This window comes from Oncorhynchus gorbuscha, linkage group LG05 (genome assembly GCF_021184085.1).
Source record: "Oncorhynchus gorbuscha isolate QuinsamMale2020 ecotype Even-year linkage group LG05, OgorEven_v1.0, whole genome shotgun sequence".
Classification (NCBI taxonomy): domain Eukaryota; kingdom Metazoa; phylum Chordata; class Actinopteri; order Salmoniformes; family Salmonidae; genus Oncorhynchus; species Oncorhynchus gorbuscha.
This window is the reverse complement of record NC_060177.1, coordinates 61,432,930-61,451,252: the sequence shown is the minus strand read 5'-3', so window position 1 is coordinate 61,451,252 and position 18,323 is coordinate 61,432,930. Positions and strand designations below refer to the sequence as shown.

Here is an 18,323-nt window from a genome sequence, read left to right as displayed (position 1 = left end):
AGCATCTCAGAGTTTCACTTTAAACTGCCTGTCTGTTTTGTACAAAGTGGTACAGTAGCTTACTTGCTAAATATGTTCTCCTTATGAATATAGATGATTTTGGAATCAAATAGTTTTGCCTTAAATGCATTTGGATTTTTTTCCAGAAAGATGTGGGGGAGAGGAAGATATCAACTGGCAGCACTTTGAATAATTAGTTGGTATTCGTGCTTCCTCAATAGAGCACTGAATTATACTGTTTATATAGCAACCTATGACAACATTACTGCTAACTGAATGCATGGCCCTGTGAGGCTCAAAGTAAATACCTAGCATGCCTCCTAAGTAAAGAGACTACCTCTGCTTGTGTGTCCTTCTTCCCAAGTGCATGGCCACCTACATAGGCATCATTCTTAGCAGAGAACATGACAATGACTATAAAGGGCAGTCTTCTTTTGTGTGTGTGCGCGAGATAGGGAGTGTGTGAGCTGGGGTTTGTTAGCTAATGAATGCTGCAGAATGCTGTTAGGCTAATAGGAATGTGATCCCCTCCCTGGGTTTGATACACACTAGCGAGAAGCCTTTGGTTTGTGCCCATGGTTCATTATAATGGTATAATTAATACCGCTCAGCCTTTTCTCTGTGTGCCGCAGTAGAAAAGGTTGAAGAATAAATGATTCATTTAAAATAATCTGATGCATATTAAAACAGTTATTTAATTAATTAAAAGAACAGTAAGTTATTCCAAATCCAACTGGCAAATATTTTTTTCACATTTCATCTCTCTCTCTCTCTCTCTCTCTCTCTCTCTCTCTCTCTGTCTCACACACACACATGCCATATTGCAATAGCAATTCTCATCCCTTCCCACTGCTTAATCACATGGACAATTTGCCTTATTTTCTTAGCTGGGTCTGTATTAATGTTTCAGCCAGAATTTTGCTGGCAGTGGCACTTGTGAATTCAAAGGCTGCTTGACTTTCATGCCATTAGAGAATAGCAACAGCTTTATAGAGTGAATGTTAGGTCCTGCTACTCATGAACTGCAGTCAAGAAGCACTTAGTGGGGAATTGTGACCCTGTGACCACAGATAGCCTATGCTCAACATCTCTCAGTTCAGGCAGATGGGAAGATAACAGTCTGGTAACCTTCACCACTCAACAGTACTCAACCTCTCTGCTTTCACCATGGAACATACTATAAAGCACCCTCTTGCACAACCACTCCTGAACAACATTATGCAAAAGACTAATACTACACGCTGAATACAAATATTATGGGTGTGTTTGGCTTGATTACTGTTGTTTTCTGAAACATGACGATCCAATGCGTCTATTTGCTCCTCAGCCTTTTCTTTAGCCAGGCTAGCTTCATCTCTCCTGTGGCCACTTCAGTAACCCATACGTCACTCCATAACCATGAATATCCCAGAACAAACGCCAAGCAACATCTCCCTGACATTTATCTCTATTATTCTTATTCTTGTCTTCCATTCAATTTGACAGTGTTTTAGTGGGAGTTTGTCTTTTCTCCTCCTGTCGCCATATCTGTTATTTTCTGGACAGGCTGAATTGAAGAGCTCTGTTGGGTATAGGTCTCACAGGGGACTCGGCTTGCTCCTCATCTCTCTCTCTTTCTTGTTCTTGTCCCTTTCTCATTCTCTCGCCCTTTCTCTTCTCCATCCCCTCTCTCTCCGTTTCTCTCTCCGTCAGTTTTTCTCTCTCTAACAACATTTCCATCCACAGTTTTTATGTGATTAAAGTCACACCATATTTTACAAAAATCACGACAGCTGTGATGGAAAAGTTTCGGTCCAATTTTACAAGTGCTGACAGATGATTTGTTCATTTGACATGGTGGGATCTTTTTGTGTCGGTAAAATTAATTATACAAGAAATGGTGGTGGAAACACCTTTATGTGCAAATATTGATATAACAACCATCATATCGAAGTAAACTTGGAGTCACACGATGACATGGTGTGTGGTTCTCCCACTACGACTCGGGAAACCATGCAGTTTATTAAGCTACAGATTAAATAAACTGTGATGAACTTCACAGGATTGTGAAAGTGCAAGGTGATCTTGATGCTCCATTCCAATAAATATTCAGGGTTTTATTCTGGTAACATTATGATTGATGCTTGACTGCCGTTTGATAAATACAAATATTCTTGCTCTTCATAATAACTCATCAAGTACACTAGCCTACCCACACTGTATCTGTTAGCTGTTGGCTAGAGCACACGTGCCAAGAAGAGTGTAGGCACGTTTTCTATTGAACACAACCATAGAGTTGAAAATGCAGTGGAGAAGTATTGAACTTTAGATTTGTATTTGTTCCATGAAGGCGAAAAAGTACATTTTGTCTGCACTACGTCATGACACACTGATAAAAAAAAAATGCAACAAGTCAGTTTGGTGGAAACACACCACTGCTGGGTAAATGGGCATATTTTCTTTTGTGGATTTTCAAATATTCACATGAAAATCTGTCGCCAATTGGATGGAAACCTAGCTAGTATCGCTCAATTGTTTCCACTGAATAGTAAGACAACTGGAAACCCGATATATAATAGTATATTCCATTTTACATATGGGTGGTCACAGGAAGCAAACCCACAGCCCTATTAGACATTTGTATATTTTTTTCTTCTCATATTTCCAGATCCTTTTTCCCGACACCTTCTTTGCCTACTGTCAGTAGTGAATACACTTGAGAGGCCATGTCAAATACCCAACCAAATGTACTGAAAATGATGTATCCATGGCAACAATACACCTCAGGTTGCCATATGCACATCTTAAATCTTGTCATGGTTGTAACACAGCTTTCCATTTCTTTTCTTTTTCATAATATTGTTGTCCTTTTCAACATAATGTTTTACTCTTGGCTTTTGTATTGCATGGTATTTCTCTGGCAGTAGCCAAGCATTGAGGGATCTGGTGAAGGGGTGGGTTAGGAGATTGTTAGGTGGGGGTGTATATACACTCTGAATGAACAACCTCCTGTCCGTACAGTGCTCCCATATCAGCTCCTAGATTGGGTTTCATGCTCTGACTATTGGGGTCCGTTCTCACAATGCAGACCTGACAACAGACTCTCACCTCGGGGTTGGGTGTGCATGGCGAGAGAGGCCTGGGGTAATATACTTCTGACGGGCTCCCCCATGGCTGTGAAATGAAATTCCCCCCACAGCTTAGTGAAATTTCAGCTGGGCTTTGCTGGCTATTACCTCTGAAGCTCCTGCTCGTTCTATTTCCTTCCCCCAACCCTCTCACCCTGTTCTCTCCTCACCCTCCTGGTCCCTTGTAGTTGTGGTTTGACTTAAAGGGCTTTGTAAGGTCAATTGATTCTATCCCTTTGATATATTGTTATTGTCACGGCTAACCAAATTGCAGTCACATTTGAAAAGAGTGGGCAAAGCTTTTCAGCACAGCACAAATCTTCTTCCCAGCACAGACAAGCGTATACTGCACTGGTTCTTTTCATGTGTGACTTCCATGGATTTAATTTGCCGAGGGATGTAAGGAGACAAAATATTATGGGTGTGCTAGGGTTGTTTGTATATTTATGACTGCCGGTAGCTTTGCTGAGAGACAAGCCAGATGACACTAAAACACAAAATCCGTCAGCAAACAGGTGAATGGCAGTAGTGGGAAATTGGCAGTTAGTGTATTGCATAATTTATGTGCAATAAAATGACCTTCTTAGCCACAGGTTATACTTTACACTGCATCCAGGAATTTCAAAAAACAGGGTCTACATCATTTTGAGCATGTTCTATAGTCTCCCTATTAGTTACATACATAATATCATTCCCAAGTCTTTATTTCATCTATTGATGTATTACATTTGGAATGTATACAACTTCAGTAAAGCAATTTGATGTTTGTGAACTAATGATTCTTGATATAATATGACTGGTTATCTTGCATGCGCGAGGAGCCCTCCTCTCAGAGTAAATAAGTTACTGTGTGTGTGTGTGTGTGTGTGTGTGTGTGTGTGTGTGTGTGTGTGTGTGTGTGTGTGTGTGTGTGTGTGTGTGTGTGTGTGTGTGTGTGTGTGTGTGTGTGTGTGTGTGTGTGTGTGTGTGTGTGTGTGTGTGTGTGTGTGTGTGTGTGTGTGTGAGAGAGATATGCATAGGGCTGGTATATCACTGTTCTACCCCGAGGAGCATGGGAACAGCAGACATTCAGGGTACTGTTTTCAAGCACCACTGGAGCCCTAAATTTGATTATTTTTGGGGGGAGTTTGCACCCTCCCTGCAAAGCCTCCTTGTAGTGTGGTGTATTATAATGTAGTGCATTTATTCTACTGGCTGTGTGCAGGATATGTCCATCCCCACATCTCACACTGGCCCCGACTTATTTCCTCATCTTTACAGACTGTGTGGTGCTGTGTGTGTCTGCATCCTGGCTTCTCCATGTCCAATTTGCTATGTATGTTTTACACATGTTCAAGATGATTGTGTCAGACGTAGGGAAAGTCTATCTCTTTCCCTAATATCACAAAACCAAGAGAGGGATGGAAGTGCTCTGTCTTCAAGATCTGGAAATAGAGATATTGACACTCCAAATGTCAACCTACCTCCTCCACACACACACACACACACACACACACACACACACACACACACACACACACACACACACACACACACACACACACACACACACACACACACACACACACACACACACACACACACACACACACACACACACACACACACACACACACCACTGATGGTTGTGTCGCAGTGTAAGCACCAGCGGTGTAAGGGAGAGGACACAGAAGCCCCTATCACATCTCCCAGAGATTAAATGACAGTGTCACAGTGAAACATTGGCTCTGATAATAGGACAATAGAGCCAGTTTCAATTATAGTCTTCCTCTAGAGAGGACTGCAAGAAAGGAATTACCTCAGGAAGGTCTGTTTTATTTTTCCTGTCAGTTTATTCTCTGTGACATTGAAATCTTTATTTCTTTAGACTCCTTGGGGCTTAAAACGTAATAGCTAGCCTGATCTTACCAAGGTGGGCTTTTGTTAGCTTTGTGTGACTGAAATAGCTCAGGTATCTCAAATGTGAGTTTCAGACCGTATCAGAAATACTAAAACAATACAACATGAACCACATCCTGCTGTATGTAAATGACTTATTATTAAATGAGTTCCTTTCTCATTGCAAATGTCAGAATTATGTTTTATTATTTGATCGACGGGTCTTATCAATGTGTTTATTTCACCCCTGCTGGTAATGCTGTGTTGTGGCGTTTGAGATGGCCTCTCCTGTGTGTAGCCTGTCTGCTCATTCTCCTCTCCATGCCAGAGTCAGGACTCTCAGTATTGTCAGGTCCCTCTCCAGCCTCCCATCTCAGCTAGCCTGCCAGATGCTCTTTCCACACTCCTCCACAGTCTTTATCTAGCTCTACCCCAACTTCTCTCTGTGGTGCTGTTGGCTTAGCTGTCTGTCTGTGAGACCTGGCCCCCATCCCTGCCTCAGTAGAACAACACAGACAGTTTACAGGTGATTATCAGCCCAGCCGCATAGAACACATCCAGAGGCCTTTGGTGTAATTGAATTAGAGTCCATGCTGGAAGTCTGAGAGATTGTCAGTCCCAGGGGCTGGAGGGACAGGCCTGCTTCTCCTGTGATGAGACCAGTGTTTTCGAAAAAATAGAAGACCGTCTTTTCAGCCTTTCTAGTAGTTTATTGGCTACATTAAGTAAAGTTTCTTATCTACCAGTAACATTAGCAGCTTCAGACGTTGATTAGCTTAATTTGATCTCCCAAAAGGTCAGACAATCTCCATAGCAACAGTTGTCTCAACGCCACCTTAAGTCTACTTCTATCACGTTTCAAGGTAAGACCCAGATGCAGACTATGTCGAAGTAACAATGTTTATTACAACATGGGCAAAGGTACAGGATGGCAGGCAGGATCAGGGTCAGGTCAGGCAGAGGTCGGTAATCCAGAGTAGTGGGGCAAAGGTAAAAACGCTGGTAACAGGAGACACAGGGCTGTAAGACATGGTTTTAATTCTAGACACAGGAAATGTAGGAAATATACTTAGGGTACAGGGCAACAGAGGAAGAACAGCAGAGGGGCTGCCAGGGGTGTAGCTGTGGGACTATAGCGGTGTGCCAGTGCATCTGGCTTGACCTTCTTGGATACCGGAAGTGGCCAAGAGCCAAAAGAATCCCAATACCACGGGAACCTGCGGAGACTCAACTAGCAGGAATTGGATCATCTCGCTGTGGTTCCCTGACACTCGTCGGTTGATGGGGGTGGTATGGTGGATGACCCAGCCTATAGAGCACCAGTCCAGCACTCTAACATTCATGGGAATGGAGCGGGGTTGAGTGGGGATGCTCAGCTCGGACACCAGGGTAACGTCCAAAAGACTTGCATCGGCCCCCGAGTCGATGAGTACCTGGAGAGACATGGACTGGTTGCCCCACAGCAGAATGATGTGGAGAGGGGGACGAGTAAAGGGAGAAAATGTTTCTTTAATCCCCACCAGAGTACTCACTCCAACGAATGAGCCAGGTCTCTTGAAGGGACAGGTAAATACAAAATGACCGACAGTACTGCAATACAGACAACTTTGGTTGTCAATTCTGAGTATGCATTTGGCTGGAGACAGCCTAGCCCTGCCGAGTTGCCTCGGCTCGGGAAGAGGTGAATCGTCAGTCTTCAGAGACTCTTGGAGGAACTCGGGTCAGCTCATATCTTTTCTTAGGACGAAGACACCGGGAACTTCCAGAGTTCATCAACTGAAAGCTGGGATCGTTGGGTGAGCGATTGGGACAGCAATCAGACCTCTTCTCCCTCCTACATTCCCATAGCCGACCATCAAGCCGGATGGATAAAGCAATGAGCGAGTCAAGATCCGTCGATCCGTCCTTTACTTCCTCTGATAATCCATGCAGGAACGTGTCGAACAACACTTCCGGGTTCCAGGCACACTCCACTACTTGCGTGCGGAAATCCACCACATAGCCTGCCACACTAAGGGGGTCCTGTCGTAGCTGGAGAAACTTCCAAACAGCCTATCTCCTGGACACCGGAGCCTCAAACGTTTTTCACCTCCGCCACGATTTTCTCCAGACTGAAGCATACGGCCGACTGTTGTTCCCAAACGGCCGTAGCTCAGGCAAGGGCCCTCCCAGACATCAGCGTGATGAGGTATGCTATCTTAGAGAGGTCCGAGGGGATGGAGGATGGCTGAAGCTCCATACGAGGGAACAACCGACTCTCTATCGAAGCGCTCTGGGGAGGTAAGTGGGGTTCCCGGGAAACCGGGGTGATGGCGCCATCGTGATAGGCTGCCAAGTAGACAACCAATGGAATTGCTCCCGCAATATGTCCATTGCTTGGTCGTGACATTTGGCCATTGTCTGGAACTCTGCCATCGGACCGCGAAGCAACTCCTCGTGCCTACCAATGGTGGCTCCTTGGGAGGAGATGGCGTAGCGGAGCTGGTCCAAGTCTGCTGGGTCAGTAATGGCCAGTTCGTACTATCACATTTCAAGGTAAGACCCAGATGCAGACTGTGTCGAAGTAACAATGTTTATTACAACAACAGAGGCAAAGTTACAGGACGGCAGGCAGGGTCAGGTCAGGTCAGGCAGAGGTCAGTTAATTCAGAATAGTGCGGCAAAGGTAAAAATGCCGGTAGGTTCTACGAACAAAACGAAATGGCAACAGACAAACAGAGAACATATGTATAAATACACAGGGGCTAACGGGGAAGATGGGCGGCACCTGGAGGGGGGTGGAGACAAGCACAAAGACAGGTGAAACAGATTAGGGCGTGACATCTTCATTTAATTAAATGCATCACATGCTGACAGCTTACAAGGTCTGTTGAATAGAAGCACTAAGACACTCACACGTTCACACTGTATTTTACCTATAGCACCCATTCCTATTCAGTGACTCACAGTGAGTGTTACTATGCTGTAGAATAATGTTTTTTCCAGGCTTGTCTATCGCTACCTGCATGGTAGAACTCCCACATCAGTCCGTCAAGTGTTAAAGGAGAAGTTTGCTTTTTTACAACCAAATCTCTAAGTTGCAACAAAATGGAATATAATGTTGAGGATAAAGTTCGGAATGAAACAATTTCATGTACAACATTTACAGACAAGCATCACTATACTGAGTTTTTCCCTTTCTAAAAGGACATATTTGAGTCTCTTTGGAGCCTTCGTTCGTGTTCTTTCAGAGCCCCCGTACTGCACAACAACAATGAGGAAGTGAATTGCTGGTTGGGATAAATTTAGCAAAAACAAGTGTATTGCTAAATTCTCCTTTAATATGCATTACTGTGCCTGCTCACCAGGACGTATCTAACACAAGCTACTGCTCTCATGAACAAGGTGATGTCATCAAAGTCAAAGGGCCAAAATAATATGCACATGTAGCTGTGTGAATTCCTCTTCTCCTAGATATTTCCTTCACAATCTCCTCCCATATCCTCCCCTCTCACCTCCTATCTCATTTTCTACTGTCTTCATTATTCAAACATTTTATTGCAGTCAGATTTTTCAGTTTTCAAAATTGCAGAATGTCTGTGTTAAGGTTACGCTCATAGAACAAAGAAAATTGTCATCTGCAATTGTATCTCCCTGACATCTCTGGAGCTGGTGTTCTATATTCAGATGAAACCTCATAAAGTCCTTCATTTTCATGGCAGTTATTAAAAAATGCCACCTATGATGCCGTAGGGAGGGCAATAATTGACATCTCTAAATCAAAAAACGGAATGGATTTGCTCAGAGAAGAGACAAACGGTGAAATAATTTCAGTGTTTGAGTTCACGTCACACCATGCACAGCTGAACCCTGCTTCTCCTTAGGCACCTTCATTAGTTTGACTGTGTAGTTTGTATATTCTATTGCATTCTGAATTTGATGTTACCAGAGGATCATGTTTGCACTGAAATCTGAGTGGGTGAGGAAACTAGGGCATTTTTCAGGTTACCAGTGACACAGCCCAAAGTGCAGTCATGTGACTGTACATACTGTTCAAAGGTTATACACTCTGGTCAATCTGTTCATCAGCTGTCATCGTTGTTTGCTTGATGACCTCACGGCTTTTATTGGTCTTCCAACCCAAATTGGCATCTGTCTTGTCAGAGGGACTGTGGATGTAGTAGTTATGTAAGGCCGTTTCCTACCATGCCACTGCTCTGACAGCCCAGCACAACCCAGCTCTCTCCACACTGATTGCTACTCTGTTATATGGAATGCGGCACAAGTTATTTGGTTGGTTGTCATTTTAAATATTTATACTCACTTCCGTTTCTTGTAGAAATTGGGTTGTTGTGTGCTAGGACACAACAAATCACTCATTCTCTCTGATTGAAAATAAATAAGAGAAAGGGAAGTGAGTATGTGCCTTACAAAAACCCAGGGTTCAGCAAATAAAACGCCTGGTCTATTATTCATAGTTTTCCTGTTTTCTGAGTCACATTCATAATTGAGAACATTATATATTTGCTCAGATGTCTTTTCTCGAAGTACTACGCATGTCCTTTGTTCACCACAACAATACAAAAAATGGGCAAATAGATTTGCGGTCTTGGAATGAAGCTGGTAAAGTAATTAGATGTGTTGATCTGTACTGTAGGGTGCCATACTGTATCTGCCATGTGCCATAGGTACAGTAGACAAACTGCCGTCGTTGTCCTGAGGCCAAGCAGCACCAGAAGAGATTGAGGTGCATATTTTTCCTCTTTCTCGCTCGTTCTTTCTTTCTGGTCAGCCTCAAATGAAGGAGATGCTGTTTAGTGCCGTTGGGCCTTGGAGACAGTGCGTGAAATGTATTGGCCCTGAGCCCTGCCATTTGACACGCCAGACAAGGCTAACAGATCGTGTGCCATTTCCATTTCCTGCTTCTGTGTAAAGCTGACCTTTGCTGCCTCCTGGCTATTTATTTAAACTCTGAGCACCAGAGACTTATGGTGTCACCGGGAAATGATATTATCAACGCTCTCCATTTGTCTGCCTTAATGCAGCCCTGCCATATATTCTCCCTGCATTGCATATACAGTAATGCCATATATTCATACTGTGCTGCTGCTGCAAATGAGGGCAGTGGTTAACACCCAAGCCTTCATGTCCAGAGCAGGGGGTGACAATTACTTGTAGCCTCCCTCTGAGATAAAGATTAGTATGTATTACAGTACTGTACAGAGCAACTGTAGCCGTATGGGCAGTATGAAGAATGTCAATATAGAGCTGTGAGAAATAGCTATTAACAGTGCATATCATACCATGGACCCGAGTTGACCTTTTGTAGAAGCACAGTCTAAAATGTCAGGGACATTGATTTAGTCATCAGACTCCACTATTTTTAATAATTCGATTAGGACTGTGTGTTGGTAGAGCTCATGGACGGACACACTGTTACTTTCTAATCAAATACTGATCCTCTCCCATCTCTTTCTCTCTGGTCTGTGCTGCAGGTCTGAGGAGGGTGTGCAGAGGGTCCTACAGGTGGACCTGGAAGTGGACAGCTTCCTGGGTCCACTGGGCAGCCGCTGGATCACGTGGCAGGTGGAGTACCCGGGCAGCCATGCCACCATGCAGGAGGCAGAGACGGAGATCCGACTGGCCCAGAAGGACCTGGGGGGCATTGTGCCCCTTGCCATGGTGAGTGGTGCCAGTCAGCCAGTCAGTCAGCCAGTCACAATCACTACAACACACAGAGCAGATGGACTGTGCCAGAGATCTGAAGAGCACAAAGTTCACTCAAAGTTTTGTAGGATACACACTGTGCATCCTGCTGTTCACAGCAGTGACGATGCTTCACATAATTGTTTTTCTATTCACAACTGTGTACATCTATTGCATATTTTGTACAATCACTTACTGTATATTATTATTGTGGAGCAGTATGTTTAAAGGTCTTGTACGTTACACATCTAACAAATCTTAGATCTTTGATTCCTGATGTAACTACACTGAAATCGCAGACCTTTAGCTTCAGTGTTTTGCCTGTGGTGTGTGTATTTTGGCATGGAGGAGGAGTGGGTGCATGTGGCCCTCTGCAGGCCCTGTGTGGGGCCTGGAGGCTCTCTGTGGCCTGAGGGTAGGCCTGCAGGTGTTTTTCTCTCTTTAGGCTGCTATACAGATTAGCCTTTCTATTGGATGGATTCACCAAAGCTACTCCATTGAACTTCACAGAACATCTTTCACCTCATTTGCCTTGGCTTGCTAAACAGAGTTAGATCCAGAAAAGCAACAGAAAGATACCAGAGAGATCAATTACACCCACTTATAAGCATGACATGTTGCTTGCCAGTGTTGAGATATGTGATTTTCTGTAAGAGCTTTATTTCTATGTTTGTGGTATGCATAATGAATGTTGTGAGTGCACTGTCGAGTATAAATAATTCCATATTAGCAGCGCCTATACCTACATGATAGGTGCCTGTGGGTGGCTGCATTTGCCTGTGTTGCTGTGCTCAGAGGAATGCAGCTACTCTAACTCTTGTACCCCACAGATCTATTTTCCAAATAATTTATCTTTTTTTTCCTTCTTTTTGTTTTTACAGAGGTAGATTATAATACCCATAGTTCCCTTTTGATATTCCTTTCATTCTTCTGACGTGTCAATAATGTTTCTGCCATATAAAAGGGATATTTGCACCCACGCTTTGCATTGACACAAATGTATAAATAGCATTTCTCTTTTTAACATCGGTATTCCATACTGTCTCTGAGGGAGCTTTATGTAGGTACGAGAATGTGCACGATATCCATTTAAGGCTCAGTCATTTCTCTGATAATTTGCAGATACATTTGCTCATGTTTTGGTATACAGTATTTGCAAAATTATAAATGAGGAAATGCATTTGAAGGTGTTTTTGTGGCTGCCAGATTTATAGACCGACTTTGGTTCTTTGTGAAAGCACTGCACACTTCTACGCCCATGTACTAATCCATCACTAATAGTGCCTGGTATTATGATGAAATCATTATACATTTTGAGTGGAATAAGGATTTATGGTTCAAGGCTGATTAATAAAGGCTTTTCTATAGCGACAAAGAGCCATCATATTTAACCTGCTATTAGAATCATTTGATAATCTTGGCTAAATCAATTAATGCATGAACATTATGGTGCGAGGCTCATATGAGAAGATGAATGGTGTATTCAAATACATTAGAACAGATTACAGATGTGTACTGTATGGATGTGCTATGTAACCTCTTGTGTTTAGTTATCCTGTCCTGATTCAGTATTCTATTCAGGAAGCCTTCCGTTAAGCCAGTGATGACCTTAGCAATAGATGCCCTTTCTAGTAGATATAGATTTCCATTCTAGTAATTATATTTCTATGGTCATAACACTACATGTAATGGAGGGACTTAACATTTCAATGCATATCTCAGGACTACACCTGGTCAATGCACGATTGACGTTTCCCGTGCTGATATTGACATTTTGACATGAGCAACCAATAAGGTTGACAGGATATAGGGCTGTTGGTGTCCAGCCTTACTCCAGTCCTATAATCAATAGTTTGAGAGGGAAATACCCTGGCCTGTAATGTGCAGACTCGTGTCAGACCATTTCCTTGGTCAGTATACTGGTTTTCCCTCGCTGCCTCTCCTTTGTGGAATGTATTTTAAGGACATGACACCCTGAGTCTTCCCACCTTCTTCAACACTAAACCCCAAGAGAAACAAAAAACACACAATAGACTCACATTGTCTACACAACTCACACACACAACCTCAGACATTGTCACAGAGCACATACAGTACCCTCACTCACTCTCACACACACACACAGAGAGACTTGAGCATGTGTCTGTAAATGTGTTTGTGCAATCTGCATGCGTCATTGCAAGAGAAGGCAAACCAGCGAGGAAGGCTGAATTAGATTACTTGGGATCACTCTGGCATGAAAAGCCCATAGATTACTTCCTCTCCTCTCATCCTCCCCTCCTCACCCTACTCATCAGCCCCACTTCCCCATTGCCAGTGGGAAAACAAGAACATAACTGTGTTTCTGAGACAAAGAAAGTGTTACATTGTGTCTCTGTGGTAGGACAGGACAGGAGACTGGACAAAGACCTGTATCTGTGACACAACAATGATGTCTTCCAGCTGTTGATCCCTTATGTTTGGGGATGTAGAGGGTTCAGAGAGAAGAGCATGCAGCTCTTTACAGGCCAGGGAGAATAGAACAGCGTTATTATCAGTGATGGGTGACAGAGAATCAGAGAGAAAGAAAGAGAGAAAGAAAGAAAGCGAAAGAAAGAAAGAAAGTGGGCTGCTCAAATCTCTTTAATCGAGTTGAGTGGGGAGACTTCAGAGAGCATACTGCAGGCATCTGTTGACACAACAGCGCTGTCGCTTTGGTTAAGAAGAGGCTTTCATCTGTAATTAGGACTAATTAGGCTAATAGGCTAGATTGTCTTTTGCCATGACAGAGAAGCTAATTGAGTTTAGGCCAGAAATAATCCCTTAAACATAAAGGGGGAATCCGTAAGTGACCATGCCTTAAAGGTTATAATGTAATAAAGCTAATGATTATTAATAATGGCAAGCTTATTCAGGGTTGGATAACATTCATGGCTTATTACCTCAGTTGCTCCTCAACCCATTTACGGCATGCTCTAAATGACTGTGCCCTTGTTCTAATTGAGTATAACAACAAAAAAAGGCCTTTTATTGCACTTCCGGAGTCAAGTGATAGGGCTCTACTGTAGATGACACCTCTGAGAGAGAGGATTTTTTTGAAAGATGAGCTCTCTTTCTTTCCTCTTTGAAGCAGCCTCCTCCTGTAGCAGGGACACCTGCACACTGCCAGCTCCCAGCACTGTTCAATGGTTTGTCACCCATTTCAAATCTTGAAGCAGGATTTCTGCAAATGCTGCAATTATTTTAAAAGCCTTTAAAAAAAAGGGAATTCAGAAGTATCGGAGAAGAAAGAACAGAGAAACACCTTAAACACTTTTCTCTCTCCTCTTGTCTACAGCTGTCCTTTTCTCACTTTCAGAAGAGTTTTCCCTCCCACACCATTTTCCCTCCTCCCTTCTTCTCCCCCTCTCTTCTTCCCTCCCTTCTTTTGTTTAATACAGACAAACATACCTTAATATACAGTAGTATCTCTCCTAACCTCCTCCCTTCTGCCGCTATAGTGGTAAGTAGCTGTGTGTTTTTTAGGTCATGAGTGGATGGATCTTAATGGCAGTAATTGTTGGCTGAGCTGATTCCTCAGCAACGCAGCAGGAGGCTGGCCCATTTTCCTTTACTATCCTGAAGTAATACGCTCCTGCCCAGCCTCATGATCATTACCCACGCTGCTCTACTCCAGGGATGAAAAGAGAGTGAGAAGACTAGGCATGCATCATATCACCACTCATATGTCTTCCTGCTCCAGCATCGGCAGCAAACTGTGCTCACTTAAACACAGCTCATTCAAACAGCATGGAGATGAGGAGAAATTAAAGAAGTGGTTTGTATTCATGTGCTTTCTGAATGGTATTGTTAAACAATACATCATCACCCTGGCCTTCTCCGGCCACTTCCTCTCCCAAATGATACAGTAATCCATCAATGATACTCAGTTGGATGTTTGGTAACCCTTTACTGTAGATTTCCTTATGCATTCATAATGTTTCCTTACTGATGTGTTATTTTCCCACATTCATTTAATTCCTTGCACCTTAGTGCCAGGCAATTGAAATAGCAGGAAAGTGATTTATCAAACACATCGTCAGACACACAGGTATGTGAGCAGAGCATGTATCCAGTACCCTGTCAGACATGAGCACAAATACATCACAGTGAAGTTTGAAGTTTGTGCATTGTTTTAATATCGGGCTGGGTGCAGATAGAATAATATACAACTGAATATTCTATGTATTAAGGTATACGTGTAAGTAGAGATGTCAGAATACACTGGTCTCAATCAGTGTCTGAGCAGCACACGACACGATGCAACAATACACTACACCAAGGGTTTTGAGGGCAAAGTTATCTTTTTTTGTATTAACAATTTGCGACTGTTTATACAGATCTAAAGCGACACGTAAATCCCCAATGCTTTAGGCTAGAAACAAGAGGTCAAATTTGATGCACATGGGAATATCTTTGGTTTATCTCTGTAACAGTGAGAAGCTGAGCTACGACCTTCTAAAGTCGAGGAGTCAAAGAAATTGGACTTTGCTTAGGAACTAATCTTATACAATGTGTGACTCTGTCGCTATCAATTGATCAAATCAATTTCTGTAAAACAGAATATGTATAATTAAATTGAGGCTTCATTTACATTGTCATAATTAAACATATCAAAACTGTAAGGGACTTGGGTTTTTACATTTGAATATACATAGTATATTGTCAATTTTTTATTTTATTAAGAGGGTACAATGTTTTTGTAGAGCTGACAGGATGAGTAGAGGGGGAGGAGTGGTTATCTATGCTAAAAATTACCTCTCCATTGCACTAATTAAATCTGTCTCCATTCCAAATCAGTTTGAAGTGTTAGCTCTAAGTCTCACATTAGGTAACAACTGTAAAGTTACAATTGTTGGAGTATATTGCCCACCTTCTAGTAAGAATATGCGTAGCCATTTAACAGACTTATTAGGCACTTTTATATCAACTGAAGTCATTTTCCTGGGAGATTTGAACTTTGATTGGAAAACACAGGACACAGGACTTTTCTACTGAGGTAAATCTCACACAATTAATCACTGAGCCAACAAGACCAACTCTTAAGGTGCCTACAAAGTCCTCATTGCTTGATTATATACTAACAAATGCACCTGAGAAATATAGAGCTAGGGGAGTATTTCCACTAGGTGTCAGTGATCACTGCCCCATTGCATGTACTAGAGATGTCAAAATGCATAGGGCCAAACCTTATATTATCACAAAAATAAATTATAGAAACTTTAGTGAACAAGCTTCCTGACAGGATCTTTCCCATGGTAATCTTGAATCTATTTGTAATATAATTGGAGCAGAGTTGGCGTTCGAAAAATGTACTAGTGTTTTTATTTCCATTGCCGATAAACACGCTCCATACACTAAGGTTAGAGCAAAGAATAGATCAAACCCATGGTTTAGTGCAGACATTTCTGATACTATTGGTAAAAGAGATGTAGCATGGGCTAAGACAAGAGAAACTTATTCTAGTTCTGACTGGCTAACTTTTAGGCACCTGAGAAACCTGTGCATCAGACTTGTTAGAAGAACAAAATTGGATTACTCTGTGGCCAGTTTAAATGACTGTTTCGGGAATCCAGCCAAATTCTGGAAGGTACTTAAAACATTAAATAACAGTATGCACTCTACACTCCCAAATCAGATAGGGTTGGATACTGGACTCATTACTGATAAGAATGCCACTGATAATTCCTTCAACAATCATTTCATTGCAGCAGGCAATCTTTTGGAGAAAATGTCGACCACAAATGAAGGAAGAAAAGATAAATATGAAGGGATTATGCATGAGTATGCTGATGCTGATGGTCAGAATTTCTCACTAAGCCTCTTCCCAGAGGATTAAATGATTGATGCCTTGCTAACCATAGACACTAAGAAAGCAACGGGCTGACAAACTTGACCCAGGGTTGCTGGCTAGAGCTGCACCGCTTATCTCTGGTGTTCTCACTCATATTTGTAACCTCACGTTGACCTCTGGGGTCATACCTAAGATTTGGAAGACTGCCTATGTGCTGGCTCTGCACAAAGATGGGGATACTGGTGACCTTGATAATTATCGACCAATCTCTAAGCTGTCTTGTCTTGCAGAAATGTTAGTCATTGGTAAATGTACAGCTTCACTCTGTCTTGTCTGACAACTGCATACTGAATACATTTCAGTCCGGTTTTAGACCACCCGGGGCACAGTACTATCACAGCCACCACACTGGTTGTAAATTGTATTGTAAGAGCTTTGGATGAGAAGTTGAACTGTGTTGCTTTGTTTGTTGACCTATCGAAGGCTTTCAATACAGTTGATCATTCTCTTCCATTGAATAGACTGACCTCATTGGGGTTGGCCTCCGATACATGTGTGTGGTTTCAGGATTATCTCAGTGATAGATCTCAGGCTATTATTGCAGATTGAGTAAAATCAGGTTTTGTCACTGTTCACAAAGGAGTCCCACAAGGTTCGATTTTAGGTCCTTTATTATTCACTATATACGTAAATGATATCTGTAACTCAGTGAAAAAATACAACTTTAATTTCTATGCTGATGACACAGTACTATTTGCCACAGCCCCATCACTTCCTCAAGCATTTACATTCCTGCAGTTTGACTTTCAATTGCTTCAAGATGAACTTGTAGATCTTAGGCTGGTGCTTAATTCAAGTAAAACTAAGTATATGGTATTTTCGCAATCCAAAAGTATACAATTGTAAAATCTGAACAAAAAATCTTGTCTGTCATCACAGGACAGAAAGGAAATTGTACAGGCCACTTTCAAGTCAGTGCTTGATTATGGTGATGTTTTATATATGCATGAATCAGCATCAGTACTGAAGACATTGGAAGCAATGTGTCATGCAACATTGCGCTTTGTTACTGGTGCAAACTTTTGCACGCGTCATTGCCTTTTGTACACTTCAGTTGGCTGGGACTCCCTGACTTTTAGAAGGGCCAGACACGGGTTGATATTTGTCTACAAAGCTGTTTTATAGAAACTTATCTTAATCCTAATTATCTTAACTCAAAATTCCAGTGGTCAGATAGTATTTATCTGACTCTGTCACAGGACATTCTAGAGATACCCCGGATTCACTCCGAGTTAGGCAAAACAGCATTTGAATATCATGCTCCACACTCATGGAATGATTGCAGAGAGAATTCCAGTTAGATGTGTTGCTGCCTGTAATACAGTTTAAATGCACATTACATTAACTTTAAACTGTGATTGCATTTTGTAATGTGTGTCTTTCTTATAGAAATGTATTTATTTTAATATTTTTAATCTCCATCTTGTACTTTGTATATGTTTTAATTTAGTTTTGTTTTACATTTTTATTAATTGCTGTGTTGTTTTTATTGTATCACAATAAAGGGCACAACTGTAAAAGAGACTCTGTTTCAGTTTGTTTCCCCTGTTTAAATAAATATTTGGTAATAAAATAACATTTGGGGAAATTAGGTCTAAAAAAAAGTATTATTATTATATTTAAATAGCCTACCTAAAAGATTTCAAGAGTCTTATTAAACTACATAGAATTGCAGGAAATTAGCTTAAAAAAGGTCCCTCAAATTATACAAAATCAAGCTAGTGTTGTATTTAATATACTGTAGACTGTCAATAAACAATAAAACATTTCAACTGTGAAAA

General features: G+C 41.9%; 1 protein-coding gene across 1 annotated transcript in view; it reads left to right on the top strand.

Annotated features, from left to right (window-relative positions):
- Positions 1–18,323, top strand: part of si:dkeyp-14d3.1 (transmembrane protein 132C) — a 223,403-nt gene that overhangs the window by 133,458 nt on the left and 71,622 nt on the right. The window contains exon 4 of the mRNA XM_046350552.1: positions 10,460–10,646. Within this exon, the coding sequence (XP_046206508.1) occupies positions 10,460–10,646 (187 nt within the window). The remainder of the gene's footprint in view (positions 1–10,459; positions 10,647–18,323) is intronic.